Genomic DNA, 14,772 nt, shown 5'->3' on the forward strand with positions numbered 1-14,772 from the left:
AGACAGACAGACAGACAGACAGACAGACAGACAGGAGAATCTCAGAAATTATTTTGTTTTGTCTTGAACTGAAGGATTCTAACCTAAGAGGTTTTGCCCCAAGTTTAGCTGAGATAGTGACCACGATCATGTTAGTCCTCTGCAAGGCTGGAGCCACAGCATCAGGGTTATCCTCCCACACCAACAATGTCATGCTGCTGCAGGGACCCTTGTGTCTTCTTATAAGTAAATAAACAAACATAGGAAAGAGGGTCTCCTACAAACATGGCTTTCTCCAGAGAATGCTCTCCGATCTTCTCTGCTCCAGATGGTTCCTTTCCAACTCTCTATGTTCTTTTAGAACTCTGTATCCTTTAACTGTGACATTCATCCTTCAGAATTCTAGTTAGTCATTTACTGCCCTTTTCCACAACAATAAAGGCCAATGGCTGTCAATTTTCTCAGCTATTCATGTATTCATATTGTGTTTAGGTGTTAATTTTAGGCACTGGGAGTATATCATTGGGAAAGACAGACAAACTCTAAGATATAAGGGAACTAAAGACCTAGTAGAAAGACATGAATAGTTCAACACATCAATAAATAAATAAGTGAATGAAGATAGTGTCTCATGTGACACAATTATTAAAACAAGGCAACAAGGTGGAAAGAAATGGGCTTTCTGGAAGCTTCCTCAGGTAATGTGTTGGGACCAGGACTTCTGGAAGTGGTGATTTTTGAGCTGAAACTCATGACCATAGGAAGACAGAGATCACTAGGTAGAAAGAACTGAAGATACACAAGCTCTGAGATTTCCTGCTTGGAAATCTTAAGAAATGGAAAGAAAAATGGAAGCTTATTTAAAGCCTGGCTGAGATTGTGAGATCAGAAGATTGAGGAATGAGAGCACAGGGTCTGGAACACACTGGGCTTTGATAGACTGTGCGAAACGCAGAGGATTTTGTTTTAAATGCAGTAAAAAGCCTCTGGCGGTTTACTAGCACACTAGTGTCATGATCAGTTGCAGATTTTAAGAAAGACTATTATGCTGAGCACAGAAAAGGGAAATATTGCTTAGTAGGAAGCTGCTGAGGTGCAGGGAGGCATGACTTAGGTCAAGTTTGAGCTGTGGGGTGGTGCGAGGCTCTCAGCTCTGGAGCTTTCATCAGCAGGATTTGCTGATGCAGTGAGCTGTGGAGGAAACGCAGCCTGACCCCTAGGTTCCAGCCCTGACAGAACTTGTGGGCGGGACAGATTGGGAAGTACGCTGTCAAATCAAGCGTTTGATCTTGAACGTAGGAGTTTGAGAGACCAATTAAATATTCACGTCTGGTAGAATTTGGTAACTCAGGGCAAGTCAAGTGGTAGAGGTGTTCTTAATGATTTTTCTGTCATGATAGAAAAGTGGGTAAAATCCTGGTCATTGATAGGAGAAAGGCCTTGGTCAGCACCTCAGCTTTCCTACTTAGCAGCTCACCACATCATTTTGGATAACTTCTCTGAGTCTTGGCTTCCATCTCTGTCCACTGTACCTGCCCTGTGGGGGGCATATGGGAGCTGCTTGTGGGGCACTGGGCCTATGCTAAGAGTGGGGCGATGGCACCCAAAACTAAGATTGTAAGGTGGGGCCTGATGAACTAGGCAGAAGGGAAGTTCCAGGAAGAGGGGTGTGCCCAGGGGCCAAGGACATCACCAAGGAGGGCAGGAGGAGGTTGTGGTGACTGGCCTTTTCTCCTCATGTTTGCAGTTCCTATTACCTCATGCGCTATAAGGCCAACATTTCCTAAGTTCCCATGCTGTATGTAGAGCTGGGTATTCCAATCATAATAAAATAAATTTTAATGTAGGTTTATAAATTATGGTATATATTCATTTTTACCATATTTGAAACTGAGACTTTCTAACCATTTCACTATCGTTAATAGTCAAATCTCTGCAACCACCATATTTCTGTCAGTAAGAATTGACAATTTTTGGTACTTCACATAAGAATAATGATACAATATTTCTCCCTTTTGTGACTGGCTTATTTCACTTGGTGTAATGTTCTCAAGTTCATCTATGTTGTGGCATATCAAGCTTTCCTTCCTTTTTATGGATGAGTAATATTCATATTTATTTATTTATTTATTTTCCCCTCTGTTAACAGACACTTGGGTTGCTTCCACATTTCCACATTTTTTGACTCCTGAAAACAGTGCTTCTGAATATGGTGTACTGTACAGGAGATTCTTTGAAGCAGTATAAATATTTAGCTATTTGTCAACTTGTTTCACTCACATGCTTCCTCAGCAATCACTGCTCAAGTGCTTATGCAGGCTGACACTGATAATGCTTAGAAGGAAAAGTGCTATTACTCAGTTATTCAACAGGCAACAGGATTTCCCAAACACTGACTTCTCTCCAACTTTAAAGTCTTCAGAGGAAACATTAAGACATCATTTACCAGTTCAAGCAATTGCTGAAGTTTGACATTATACCTGGTATAAAATTTGCCCCAAAGACTCTTACACTTTGACTCAGAAAATGAGGATTCTAAAGTATGTTAAAATTTGTCAGCAGATAGTAGTAAGAAGAATAAAGAGAACTGAATGGCATGACTTGCATAGTTTTCAAAATTAGGATGAATAGCAAAATATACATTTTTGGAGTTAGTATTTAAATGAAAGACTATTACTTAGATTTATCTGAAAACTACCAATTAATTGATTCATGGGTTATGCAAATAACAGATTAATGTTTGCTTTTCTTTTTTATTGTGCCTCTTATTTTTTTTATTCATTTTGATGAGAAAAAAGAAAAAAATAGCAATAAAACAGTTTCAAAACAGGTTAGTAGGACAGTTACAATAATACATACACTGCATATTGTTGTCTTCATAGTAGTTATAAGAGAACAAGATGTAGATACGATATTTTGTCTGAACAATATTAGTATAAACCTTTCTTCTCAATGAACTAAGAGAAAATAGCTGTATATCTATCCTATCTTGTATATATATATATATATATATATATATATATATATATTCCTTTTATAACCTGCCAACTGTCAAAACTGATACATTTGACCATTAACTTAGAAACTGTGCTTAAATTTAGGAGGCAAAAGTTCTCTAGTTATTAACAGCCCCAGCTGGCTTTGAGCTTAGAGTTCAGAGAATTACACATGGATGAAGGGTCACTGGGTGGTGTTTTGGGCGCACAGTGTGGAATCAGTGGAAGACAGTGAAGCTCAGTGGTAATGGTGGCAAATGGAATAAAATAATAATGGAGAAATGCGTGGTGAAGCAGGCAAGGGTGGTTGGGAGGAAGCGTACACTAACTCATGGTCAGAAGGGTTTTAAGCTTTCTGGGCTTCCCTATTTCTAGGACAGCTTGGCCATTATTTTTAAAGAAGAGAGCCAAAGAGAAAATCTCCAGAGAACAAGAACCAAGATTAAAAAACAGAGCCAGGAACGCAGCTTAAATCAGTGCTTCACAAGGCACATATTTAGACTCACCCCTTTGTTATCCCTAAATGAGCTTCAAAATGAAATGTTGATGGGAGAAAACTTGTCCAATTTGAAGCAAGTTGGAAAGTAAGAACTGATCAATATTCAGGAATTACCCAAGAGTGTCAGTCCAGGACAGAAACGAATGTGAGCAGCTGTGTTTCACAATCTGACCTCAAGACATTGGCTCTTTAGTATTTCCATAATATGACTGTAAAAAATATGTCCCTCTAGCCTTATTTGCTTCCCTTAATGGATAATGCTTCTGGCTTGGATCTTTGTGTGGAAAAAAGGATCTTTTGTCTCATAAAATGTTACAGATGCTGCTATGGTAACACACTTTAATTTTATTCCTATCTCAGAAGATAAACATGGAAAAATGTAACTGGCAATTTAATCTAATATGTAGCATTAACTTTAGGTCTACAGAGCCTTTTGGTTTTTGTTTTTAAGGAACATTGGCACTTTTGTTAACCTGCTGCACTCAATTAAGTAGAATCCTGAAGGCCTGTCTAAAAGGTATTACTCTGCCAACTTAAAAATACCATGTGGCCAAGTTTTAAAACCCACAAGGGAAAGAAAGCATGCCGCTTCTATGACAAGATTCTTAGGTGGCCAGAATGAGTTTATATTTGTAGGAATTTTCTTGGCAAAAAAACAAAAACAAAACAAAACAAAATCTCAGCATTTACAAAGACAATATCATTTTGATTTGTAAAACAACTTACCATTGCATAGATAATTATGAAAGTGTTTTTCTATATTACTAGAGCCTGCAACATGGCACATTGAAAGTTTTACATTAAAGCAAGTTTGTTTACTTTGTACTTAATAAATAATCAAGGTGATTGTATCCAGAGAAGGTAATTGAAATCTCAGATTCTTCCTGAATCTATAACAGCATGTATTTATATGGGACATAGAGGTAATGTACTTTCTTAGTGTCATAAAACAAGGCAAAAAGCACAAGTGGAAGGAAAGACACAGGAAACCTGGCCAATACTGCATGGTATGGATTTACATCCCATAATGTTTCCTGCACAATCGCAAAGAAATGCCAGTTCCTGCCTGGGGTTTTTCTTTTAAAGAACTCTCCTCTGCCTTTTCACTCTTTACAAACTCTTCATTAATTTTCTTTTCTCTGAGAAGGTCTTGGAGGCCAAAGAGTTAATGAAGATTATGGTCAATTTACGCGAAGTTTCAGTTACAAACCGGTGGGGGTCAAGTGTAGTTTTGATTTGCCATACGCCTGCCTTGCTAACCAGTTCCAGAGCGCATTCTGCCAGTGTTTCAGGAAAACGATCCTGATTCATTCATTATATGATTAGAAGTGTACATCCTGCTAATTTTCAGTCATTCATTACGTGATTAGAAATCTGTATCTTGCCAAATTTTAGTCATTTTAGATTTTTCTAGAGGAATTGAAATCTTTATTATGGCTCATTTATATTATATTTTGATATACTCATAATAAATATACTAACATTACAGTTCTTTGCAAAATCACAGCATATACAAGTTGAGAGTGATTAAATTGAGGTGCCTACCTAAGTTGTTCCGAGGCAGACTTCAGCCCTTTGTGATAATTTCCCTTCATAAAAGTCCCCAAGCACTGACAGTTTGTAGGTGAGATCGCACTCTTGAAATGGTAAAGATTAAACGAGAGGGGAAGCAGGGTGAAAGAGAGGCTGTTCACACCGACACTACTCGGACTGAAAAGAGTCGGCAGCGCTATCTCGATTCTCATTGGTCACCCAGCGGGAGGAACAATATTTGCCCAGTTGCTAAGTAGAGAGGGGTGGCTGCCAATTCGCTGCACTAATATGCCTGAACCTGGCCTCTGCAGATAAGAGCGCTTGTTGTTTGAGCCAATGTGCTTGCTGATAAGTTGCTCACCGAAGCAGGCACGAGGCGTCGTTCTCTTTTGGGACAATCTGTAGAAGGGATACAGATATTTTCTGCTATTCTTTCAACAGCTGTTGCAAAAAGTAAACCGGGAGATGGTTTCTGCTAATTTTTTCTTTAAATAGTTGATTTTGCTCCTTCAACAATTCCTATCCAAAAAGATCACATTTAAATGTGTGCCTAAAAACACTGTACTTAAAATATAGAATAACTTACCCTAACTCTGAGAACCCATTAATATTAATCTAAAATATCTTATGGCAGACACACACACACACACACACACACACACACACACATACAGAAGTTACTTAGGAAAATTTCCTCAAATTCCAAAGGCAGCAGTTTGTTTTTGACAATTTGACAAATACTATAATATAATAATGAAGATATATAGAGATATATATCTCTATATGTCTTCATATGTAGCTCTCATCAAACTCTCTGTGAATATATATAATATATTCTATAATGAATACATATATTTATATATATAATGTTTGACCATTCCAGGACTACTGTAAAGCACATGCTAATTTTAGCACTATTTTAAAAAATTCAAAGGCAGATGATTCTTTTCTTTTCTGTATTTAGAGAAACATTCTCATTTTTAGCATATACTGACTGTGCATGCATTTTTAAGGGATTGTGTTAAAGGAAACCTACTTAACCCTGAACTTAGATTATGCAATGAAGAGATGCATGAATATAAACATGTTTATGACACTTTCATTAATTAATTTTTAGTAATGGTCTTGGTATGTTCAATGCTATGAGAAAAATGGAAATTGCATTTAGTGCTCTGATAAAGAGTTTCTGTGATGGAAATTACCCATGTACCTCGAATTATTTTTATTATGCAGATAAAGCCCAATTAATTTTTGCTATTTGCTCACTGAATATGAACAGAAATAAAAGGTAATAAAATAATACATTCACAATAATTGATTCATAAAATTTGAGAAAAGTCTGTTATTTCTTCTCTGTACTACAATACTGAGCATTTAAATTTCCATCTTGAGGGCTGGGAAGACAGCTCAGTAGAGTAAGCGCCTGCCTGGCAAGCACAGTGTCCTGAGTTCAATCCCTGTTACTGAATAATAATAATAATAATAATAATAATAAGTATTTTTTAAAACTAAGAAAAGTTCCTAGATGACTGTAGATAACCTCACTGCATAACCCAGCAGGTTAAGCTTCTCACATAAAAACAGTTACTCCTTTCTTGAATGTAAACATGTGTGGCAAACACATGCTACTACAACCTGGCTACTTTTAAGATGAAGGCACAGAGACAACCCACCAGTCAAGCTGCCAAATAAACTCTCATCATTGAAGGATTGGCAGCATGTGGCTCCAACTGTTTTTGCAGATGCTTCAGGAGTGGATTTTGAAGGCACTGTGCAGCGTATTTGTTGATTTTTGCTGAACACAGCTGATCTGAGATACCCAGAGAGTCTTATTTTGTGCCCATGAAAAAACACACATCTAAGTGCTCTTAACGTTTTTATAAATACAGTTTCTTCTGCTTAGTACTTTATGGCTATGTCAGGTTAAGACTCAGGCTATAAGAGAAGATGGTAAACTTCATATCACTGTAAGAAGAAATATGCTAAGAAGCAATATATATATATATATATAATTTTAAAGAAGGGTCTGCAGGGTGTTCAGGGGCTCACTACTAGATTGGACCTGTAGTGATTCTCCTGTTTACAGCCTCCCAAGAGCTGAGATTACAGACACGCACCACCACGCCCAGTCTCAATTGCCATCTCAGCATGCTCCGGGGGTGGGGCTGGCACAGCCCAGGGATTGAACCCTTGGCCCCTACACCTGCTTTAATCTGCTGACCTATTTGGCCAGCCCAAGAAGTAATATATTTATTAAATAGAACATGTTTATATCTTTCAGTACTCTTGAATCAAGATAATTTCCAAAATATGAATACCTAGAATTAACGCTTATGGAAAAGTGTCTATGAACATAGGAAAAATTCTATTTTTTCTAGGAAGTTCTATGTCTAGAAGAGACCAAGAGCTGAATGCACTGTCTTAAAAAAATACCACCTTTTAGTAACTGATACTTGAGAATTCCCAGAGAAAATTTTCTGTTGGCGGATGGCCAGTGAGATTAGTTCAATGTAAGAGGCTGTATCCTTTCTCTTACATTATCTCTGACCTGTTTCACACTATTAGAATCAAAATACTCTTTTGTGTCTAGAATGTGGTCACAGAACACATCAAAAGTTCTAAGGGTATTTTAAGGAAGGAAAAATAAAACATTCTATAACACAAAACACACTCATTCTGCCACAGACACCAGCATTATTTGGCTACATTTAGAAGGCACAATTTTCTCAAGACTATAAAATTTCACGGGGCATTTAAAAAATATGAAAAGGAATCAGCTTTTCGATTATGACAGCTTTTCCACTCGATTCAAAACAGATACTCTGTAGTGGGCCTTTTTAAAAATTTTTCCTCATAAAGCTGAGGAACAAGGTAAAATACATTACTCGCTAAGAAAGCAAGAATGTGAAACATCAGAACCTAGCTCCCAGGAATGGTCTTCTCAGAGTGTGAGTGTGAACATGTTCTTCGCCTCTTGGGGCCTTGGTGCTTTGCCAGTGCCCTCCAGGTGACAGTACAACCAGCCACATGACCCTCTCTAGTCTCCTCCTGCACCTGTCTCTAGCATTTCACCTCTCTTAGTTACGCTGGATGGGCTTGCCGGATAGAAGACAGGGTGTGCTTTCTCGCCTCCGGGTCTCCACCACGTGGTTTGCTTGGCCCGGAATGTCTTCCTTACCGCTTTCTTTTCCTGGTTTGCCAATCTGGGCTGCTGCAGCATCCACCCTAGATATAACTGCTTGTGTTGAGAGGACGCGGTGGTCTCTAAGTGTTCTCTTTTGTGAACTCAGTCTCCTGCTCCATCAAGCTGGCATACAGTAAACACTCAACGAATTATTTGTGTAGTGAACATGAGTTTGAACAGTCACTTATGTTGGTGGCCTTGGTCAGGAAAAACTAGGAAGAAGCTAAGTTTTCTCAAGTGTTATACAATAATGACTTCATTAGTAGAATGACCAATACAAAATACATGGTTTATTTATAAGAGCAAGGGTAATGAGTACGGATCTCTTTAATCAGTCTAATGACCTATAACTTAACCTGTAGTAATTTTCTCTAAAACTAGAGAGATATGTATCAAAGTTTAATAAGTACATAAAATAATCCTTGGATCCTGGAGAAATTAATTTTGAATATACAGTACACATCGTTACCTAGGCTGGTGTTTTCTTTTATTTCTATCTTTAGGTTCTGTCTCAAACTTTTAATGTCTTCATGGATTTCTGTCATTAGTCTCAATTAAGGATTTTAATAGATTTTAATGTCCTCCTCCTTAGCCATCTCTAGATAAAATCTTGCTGAGTCCATCTGTAGTTTTAGATCATTTGATTTTTTTCTGATAAACTTTGGAAGAGTATTGTATTTTATTTGCATTTCTATTTGTGGTTAATAAAGTGTGCCATAGAGGCTGTTCAAGTCCTTGCTGAGTAACTGGACAAACAAATAAAAAACAAGTTGTTATGTTTTTATAAAAAATGATTAAGAAATTAAATGTTAAAACTCACTGTAAATTGACAGCGAATAGGTCAGCTCCCGGGGGACCCTGGTTATGCTGTGAGCTACATGGCCTTGTCTGACCTCACCTTGGTAAGAAACACAGGCTTTATTAACATTGAACATGAGACCTGGAAATGCTAATTCAGGTGCCTCGGTCACTGTCGAGTGAATTCCCCATGCGTCACTTCTGAATAGCGTGAACTACGATAATGTCAGTGTAAAGAACAGCAAGCATAGAGTGGAGCTCTCATCTTCCCATTCTATTGAGGCTGAAGCAAATTTTCTTTCACAGAACTTTTAGGGTTGTTTCACAATTCTTGAGGTTCAGCGCAACACACACCAAAAAACTGGAACCTTGGGGAATAAGACCTGCAGAGGAGAGCTAGCTTGCTCCTGCAGGAATTTAGTTGACGATTCCTGTCACATTAGGAAAAAAATTGAAATGCATTGTCTGGTTTTAGATGGAGAACACTACCATCTTCTCACCTGTATTTAACTGAAGATGAGCAGTTTGTCCTTGCCAAAACATCACATGTCAACATCATATCTATTTAGAAGAAATGAAACTTAGTAACAGAAAGAGTGGAGAAAGAAAATAGACAAGTAGTTTTATACGTAACAGCTCAGGGGTTTCTCAGTTGTACTGAGATTTTGCTTTAACCCTAGTTGTGGAGCAGTTTCCTGAGAAGAAGTCTGCCTGACAGCATGACGTTTCCATTTCTTTTTCATTACTTGGAGTTTGGAACCTCCAAAAATTGTTTTTATTCTAACCCAATTACCTCTCAGTCCTAAGATGTATAGAAGGAACATTCTTTCTACAGTCACTGGAAATCTGTACAATGTGTTTTATGTTCCCAACATAAATCATCTATATTAGATAATTTACATATATGCATATATTGAAATATCACCCTGCAGACTATGAATGTGGACAACTATGCTAATACATAATTTTTGAAATGTTGACATGGATGTGCAAACTATTCTGATTTGATCATTACATACTGTATATATGCAACCAGCGATCAAATTGTATCCCATAAATGCGTACAATTAAGAACACACTTTAAAAAGGTACTTAGACGTACTGGGTTTGTACTTCCCGCTTACTTTACTAACAGAGTGACTTTTGAGCCCAGTTCTTTAACTTTTTTTTTTTTTTTTCCAGAACCGGGGATTGAACTCAGGCCCTTGCGTTTGCCAGGGAAGCGCTTATTCCACTGAACCATCTCCCCGGCCCCCAGTTCTTTAACTTTTGAGTTTCAGTTTCCTTACCTCTAAAACAATAGCCTAGTTGTTAAGAGGATAACCAGGTAATGACTGCACAAGTCCTTCGTAATGTTTCAGTGCTCAGCAAGTGTATTTAGTTTAGATATTGCTAGGACATAAAAATGGGTGCTGGTTAATAGAAGCAGGAAGCTGTAGCAGTTACTGCTCTTTCCTCTGACGTCCTTCCTGCAACAGTTAGATGTGTGCTCAAAACTGACCCTATTATGGAGGGACTTTTTCATCCAATAAACGACAGAGGAGATCTATTCTAATTCAAAGCAAGGCAAGCTTTGGAAATCCCTTCTATAGAGCTAGAAAAACAAATGCAAATTTTAACTAGTACAAGGAGAACACATGAGCGAAAGTTCTTGTTAAGAGAGAAGGTTATGGGGCTGGTGAGATGGCTCAGTGGTCTAAAGCACCTACTTAGAACAAGCTTAGCAAAGCACAGGGACTGCGGTTCAATCCCCCAGCACCATATACCAGCCAGCCTCGCCCCCTGGTGGGCTGAGCTGGCCCCCCCACACACAAATAAGAAAAAATTTAAAAAAAAGAGAGAAAGCTATGAATCTGTTTTCGACTTCATCTTTCTAACTTTAGGATTTTCAAAAAGTGACCATTTGCTTATTTGTTCTTATACATGGTCTTTTTCTTCTCTAAGTTCTCTTTTTTGCTTTGTTCCCAGGAACCTTTGGGAAAGGGATCTAGGTGCTGACTCAATCTTCACTGCCTCTCCCTTGACTGCACTAAGAGCGGCCTCCAGAGCACAGGACCCTGAAGGACTTGGCCATGAGCAGGCTACGCATGCTTCATTGTCATCTCCCCTGCTCTGGGGCGTAATAACAGGCGTGTAGGTGTTTCCCTCTTGACTGCAGATGTGTTTTCCTACTTTTCCACTGACAGCGCTTCCTCTGTTGGTGCAGGTCACTCTGCTTTCCAAAGCAAATAAATCATGAACAACAGTCTAGTTATGCTAGAGGTAGGGGTGTGTGTGTGTGTGTGTGTGTGTGTGTGTGTGTGTGTTTTAAAATTGCATAAAATATTTGTCTATTTTCAGCCTAGGCATCCAAATGGCACTTCGGCATTATCTGAAAATGTGTTTTAAGGTTAAAGAACCATGAAGATAGAATTGCTTCTCCCTTCCACTCGTTCTGCTTAGTACAGTACCTAGTACAGTACTCAGCACTTTGTGGGCCCTCCATAGGAGATGGGCAAGCACGTGTCTGAATGGGTTAATGAGCACCTTCTCTGTATTCGGATAGCTTGATCCAGAAACAGTCGCTATGGCAACAGATAATGCATGAGAAGATGCTATAAGCCACTTGCATATCTTGAGTACATTTTAACTTATTTGTATTGCTTAGAGTAATCACTTTCCTGATAGTTTCAGTCTTCATCTTCCAGTTAATATAAAATCTCTTAGAGGAATTTTTAAAAGAAAGCTATCTGTTTCAAATTATGTGTGAACCTGATATTAGAAACTGCTGGGTAGTTTCAGATTGCAGTATCAACACTGAAGTCATTTTTAGCAATTTCCAGTGTCTGTCTCCTTCTTAGCTGCAAAGTCAGTAGATGAGAAGGACTTCTTTCTTTAAGGCCTAGGTCATGTGATGGGCATCATTCTGGGTAGCAAGTGTCTGGCCTCATAGAAAAACTCTTTCACTGAGTTCATTTTTTAAAAGGAGATTGTGTATTTCAATAGTAAACCTAAACTATTGTGTTTTACAGCAAACTACAAATCTAGTTATTGATCTTTAGAATAAAACATTCTATAACCTACCTCAGTTTATGTCAGTCATGCAATTACTGCTTTGGTCATCATACTCTTTTTTAGGTTACCTGATGTTTAGGATACCTTTTATAAATTCCATGAAATATATGTTAAAATGTAGAAAGAACGCTATTTCAATGTCACACAGACTCAATCATTTCTTAGTAAACGCCAAGAAAAATATACTAGTTTAAACATCGCCTTTTTATGAGACTCAATCCTGTCTGTAAGGAGCTCTAACATTATCGCTGCAATAAAGTCCTTTCACTTAAAACATATGCCAACGTTATCTTAAAATGTTGCAAGCCTGTTTGAGTTTTGATCCAATTGTTTGTTTTCTGTTATTCAAAAGCCAGTGTCAAGGTGTGCTATAGTTTGTCCTATTGAAGAACAAATAGTTTTGGCCCTACTTCTCAGGAGAACTGGCCCGAATCTATGCTCTATGCCTTTAACGATCCCCTTTTATAGCAAAGCTGCCCTGGAGGTTCCCACTTTCTCCCAGTGTTGATACAGAATTGCCTGGCTAACTTTTCAAATTCATTTGCATCTTCAGAGGCTAAGGACTCAGGGTGAAATAACCAACAACTTTAGCAGCAAGGCCTCCTTAACCTTTTAGGGTAAGACTAGTGTGACAAACTCTCGTGGGCAGAGGTTCAGAGTTCCTTTTGTACTCCTGTGTTCTTTCAGGGAAAATATTTCTGCTTTTATTGTTAAAGGCATTTATGACTCAGGGCAAGGCAAAGGGAAGGGGGTTTCTAGCACTATAAAGAACTATTTTAAAGCAAAGCAAATCATACAGATAGATCCCTTTCAACCTAGTCCTGTAGTAACCTCATAGTCTGTAATTTCAATCGCTATGTGGAAACTTACCTTATCATGTGAACCTTGCCATTGTATAAACACAGAACAAAGACACGCCTAGGTCATGTTTTACAATAAATGGCAGATCACTATTGCTTCCTTTGGTATTTCCTTTGTAATGCTGATTGTGATGAACCCTGGCACCAGGACAATAAATGCCATTCCAAAGAAATTCCATTTTCACTTATGTAACAGGATGTTAGTTCGCATGGGGCTCCTCCGGCCCTTGCTTCCACTGAAGCACAAGTGTGGCATTCAATAGGTAGCCATGTGTCTGAGACAGATCCACATCTGTGAATTTTCAAAGAAAATAATTAAGAACCAGCTCCAAGATGCCTAGATCACTCAGACAATCAGGATTAAAAATGTGTTCAGAATTTGGAGAAAAAGGAAAGGCTGTCAAAGGAATTCATTTGGAGAGAGCTGTTGCCAGGCACATGTCCTCCCTCTTGTGAAAGAGTGAGGACAGATGCTCCTTGCAAACCACAGCCAGTGGTGGAAGAAAGATTTGAAACTTGCATCCCATACTAGATAGACCCAGAGGGATGCTACCTGATTGGAGCCTGAGAAATCTAAAGTGTACTGTGGGCTGAGGTCTCTCCTATCCTTGGAGATTTTCCAAGGAAGGACAGTCTGAGTCACTGGGTGAGGAAGAGCCAGGAAAGTACTGATCCACTAAAGTGGGCCACCACATCCAGTTGGCATCATCAGTGACAGACCCTATAAATATGGAAGATGAGGAACTAGGTGCAGTAGGTCCAGTAGGGCAGCGAGCAGGGCAGAAGAGGCCTCATCAGAGAGGTTTTGGTGATGAATTATTGATTAGCTGGAGATGAAGAAGGACTCGCAAATGGCTTTTGGGAAGGAGAATGCATTTGACAAATCATGAGACCGAGGAACAGGGCCTGGCAGATAAGTTCTGCACAGCCCACAAAAGCACACAGCAAGAAAAGAAGCAGACTTCAGCTGTCACCAGGACCAGAAGATAGGAAGACACTGAGGCAAGTAGGGACTAACACATACTGTTGCTTTTCCTTACCTTCCCGCAGGAAATGTAGTGGCTAGAGGAAGAGGCCGGCAGGGAGATGTGGACAGGTGGGGGCGTCTCCTTGCCTACAAAGCAGTTTAGTCTCAGCCTAAAACAGTTCCTACTGTGGGAGGACAGACAATGTCCCAGTTCCTCAAGATCAGAGGTTTGATAGCTCCATAGGATTGGAGATTATTACACTAAATGACAGTGCTTCAGATTTAATGTAAATATGGCCTCTTGTAAAAGACTGAATGGCTCAGTGGATTAAAGCACCTGCAAGCAGGCACAGGGGGCAGGGATTAGATCCCTGGGCCTGCTGTTCCGACTCTGCACCTGGGGTGCGCAGAGAGGGCAATTGAAACTGGGCATGGTGGCGCGTGCCTAAAATCCCAGCACTTGGGAGGCTGTAAACAGGCAGATCACTAATGAGTCCGATCTATGCAGTGAGACCCTGTAGACCTAAGTTGGTATTGCTCATGAAGTTTTCACCTAGAGATGAGGGAAGATTACTTCATGATAATTCAATAAACTTAAAAGGAGGGTAGATGAAAAAAATAGTACAGGATCTCAGGATAAATCCTGAGGGGATTTGACTGACCTTATCGGATCCAAAAGCTACAACTTTTGTCCCATAGTTCTTGCTTTATCTTGGTCTTAACCAACCAGCAGAAAAGTATAAAAATGAAGTATAAGAAGTAAAGCCATGCTGTTATGTTGAGCTGTAGGGGACTCAGGTCAACAATTTCTGACAATGCCAGTCAAGCAGAAGACCCAGTACTATTATGGGCTCCTGAACTCTTTTAGAATATTTTGCTGAGTTAACACACCTATAATATTC

General features: G+C 39.0%; 1 protein-coding gene across 6 annotated transcripts in view; it reads right to left on the bottom strand.

The window, feature by feature from the left end:
- Positions 1 to 14,772, bottom strand: part of Palld (palladin, cytoskeletal associated protein) — a 416,234-nt gene that overhangs the window by 343,891 nt on the left and 57,571 nt on the right. Inside the window, exon 1 of one of the 6 annotated variants that reach the window (XM_023700095.1) lies at positions 5,020 to 5,099. The exons of the other annotated variants lie outside the window; for them this stretch is intronic. Coding sequence (XP_023555863.1) covers positions 5,020 to 5,069 — 50 coding nt within the window. The 5' untranslated portion in view covers positions 5,070 to 5,099. Of the gene's footprint in view, positions 1 to 5,019; positions 5,100 to 14,772 lie in introns of those variants that run through there. 6 annotated transcript variants of the gene reach the window in all.

Source organism: Octodon degus, unplaced genomic scaffold (assembly GCF_000260255.1).
Source record: "Octodon degus isolate 3935 unplaced genomic scaffold, OctDeg1.0 scaffold00121, whole genome shotgun sequence".
NCBI classification, from domain to species: domain Eukaryota; kingdom Metazoa; phylum Chordata; class Mammalia; order Rodentia; family Octodontidae; genus Octodon; species Octodon degus.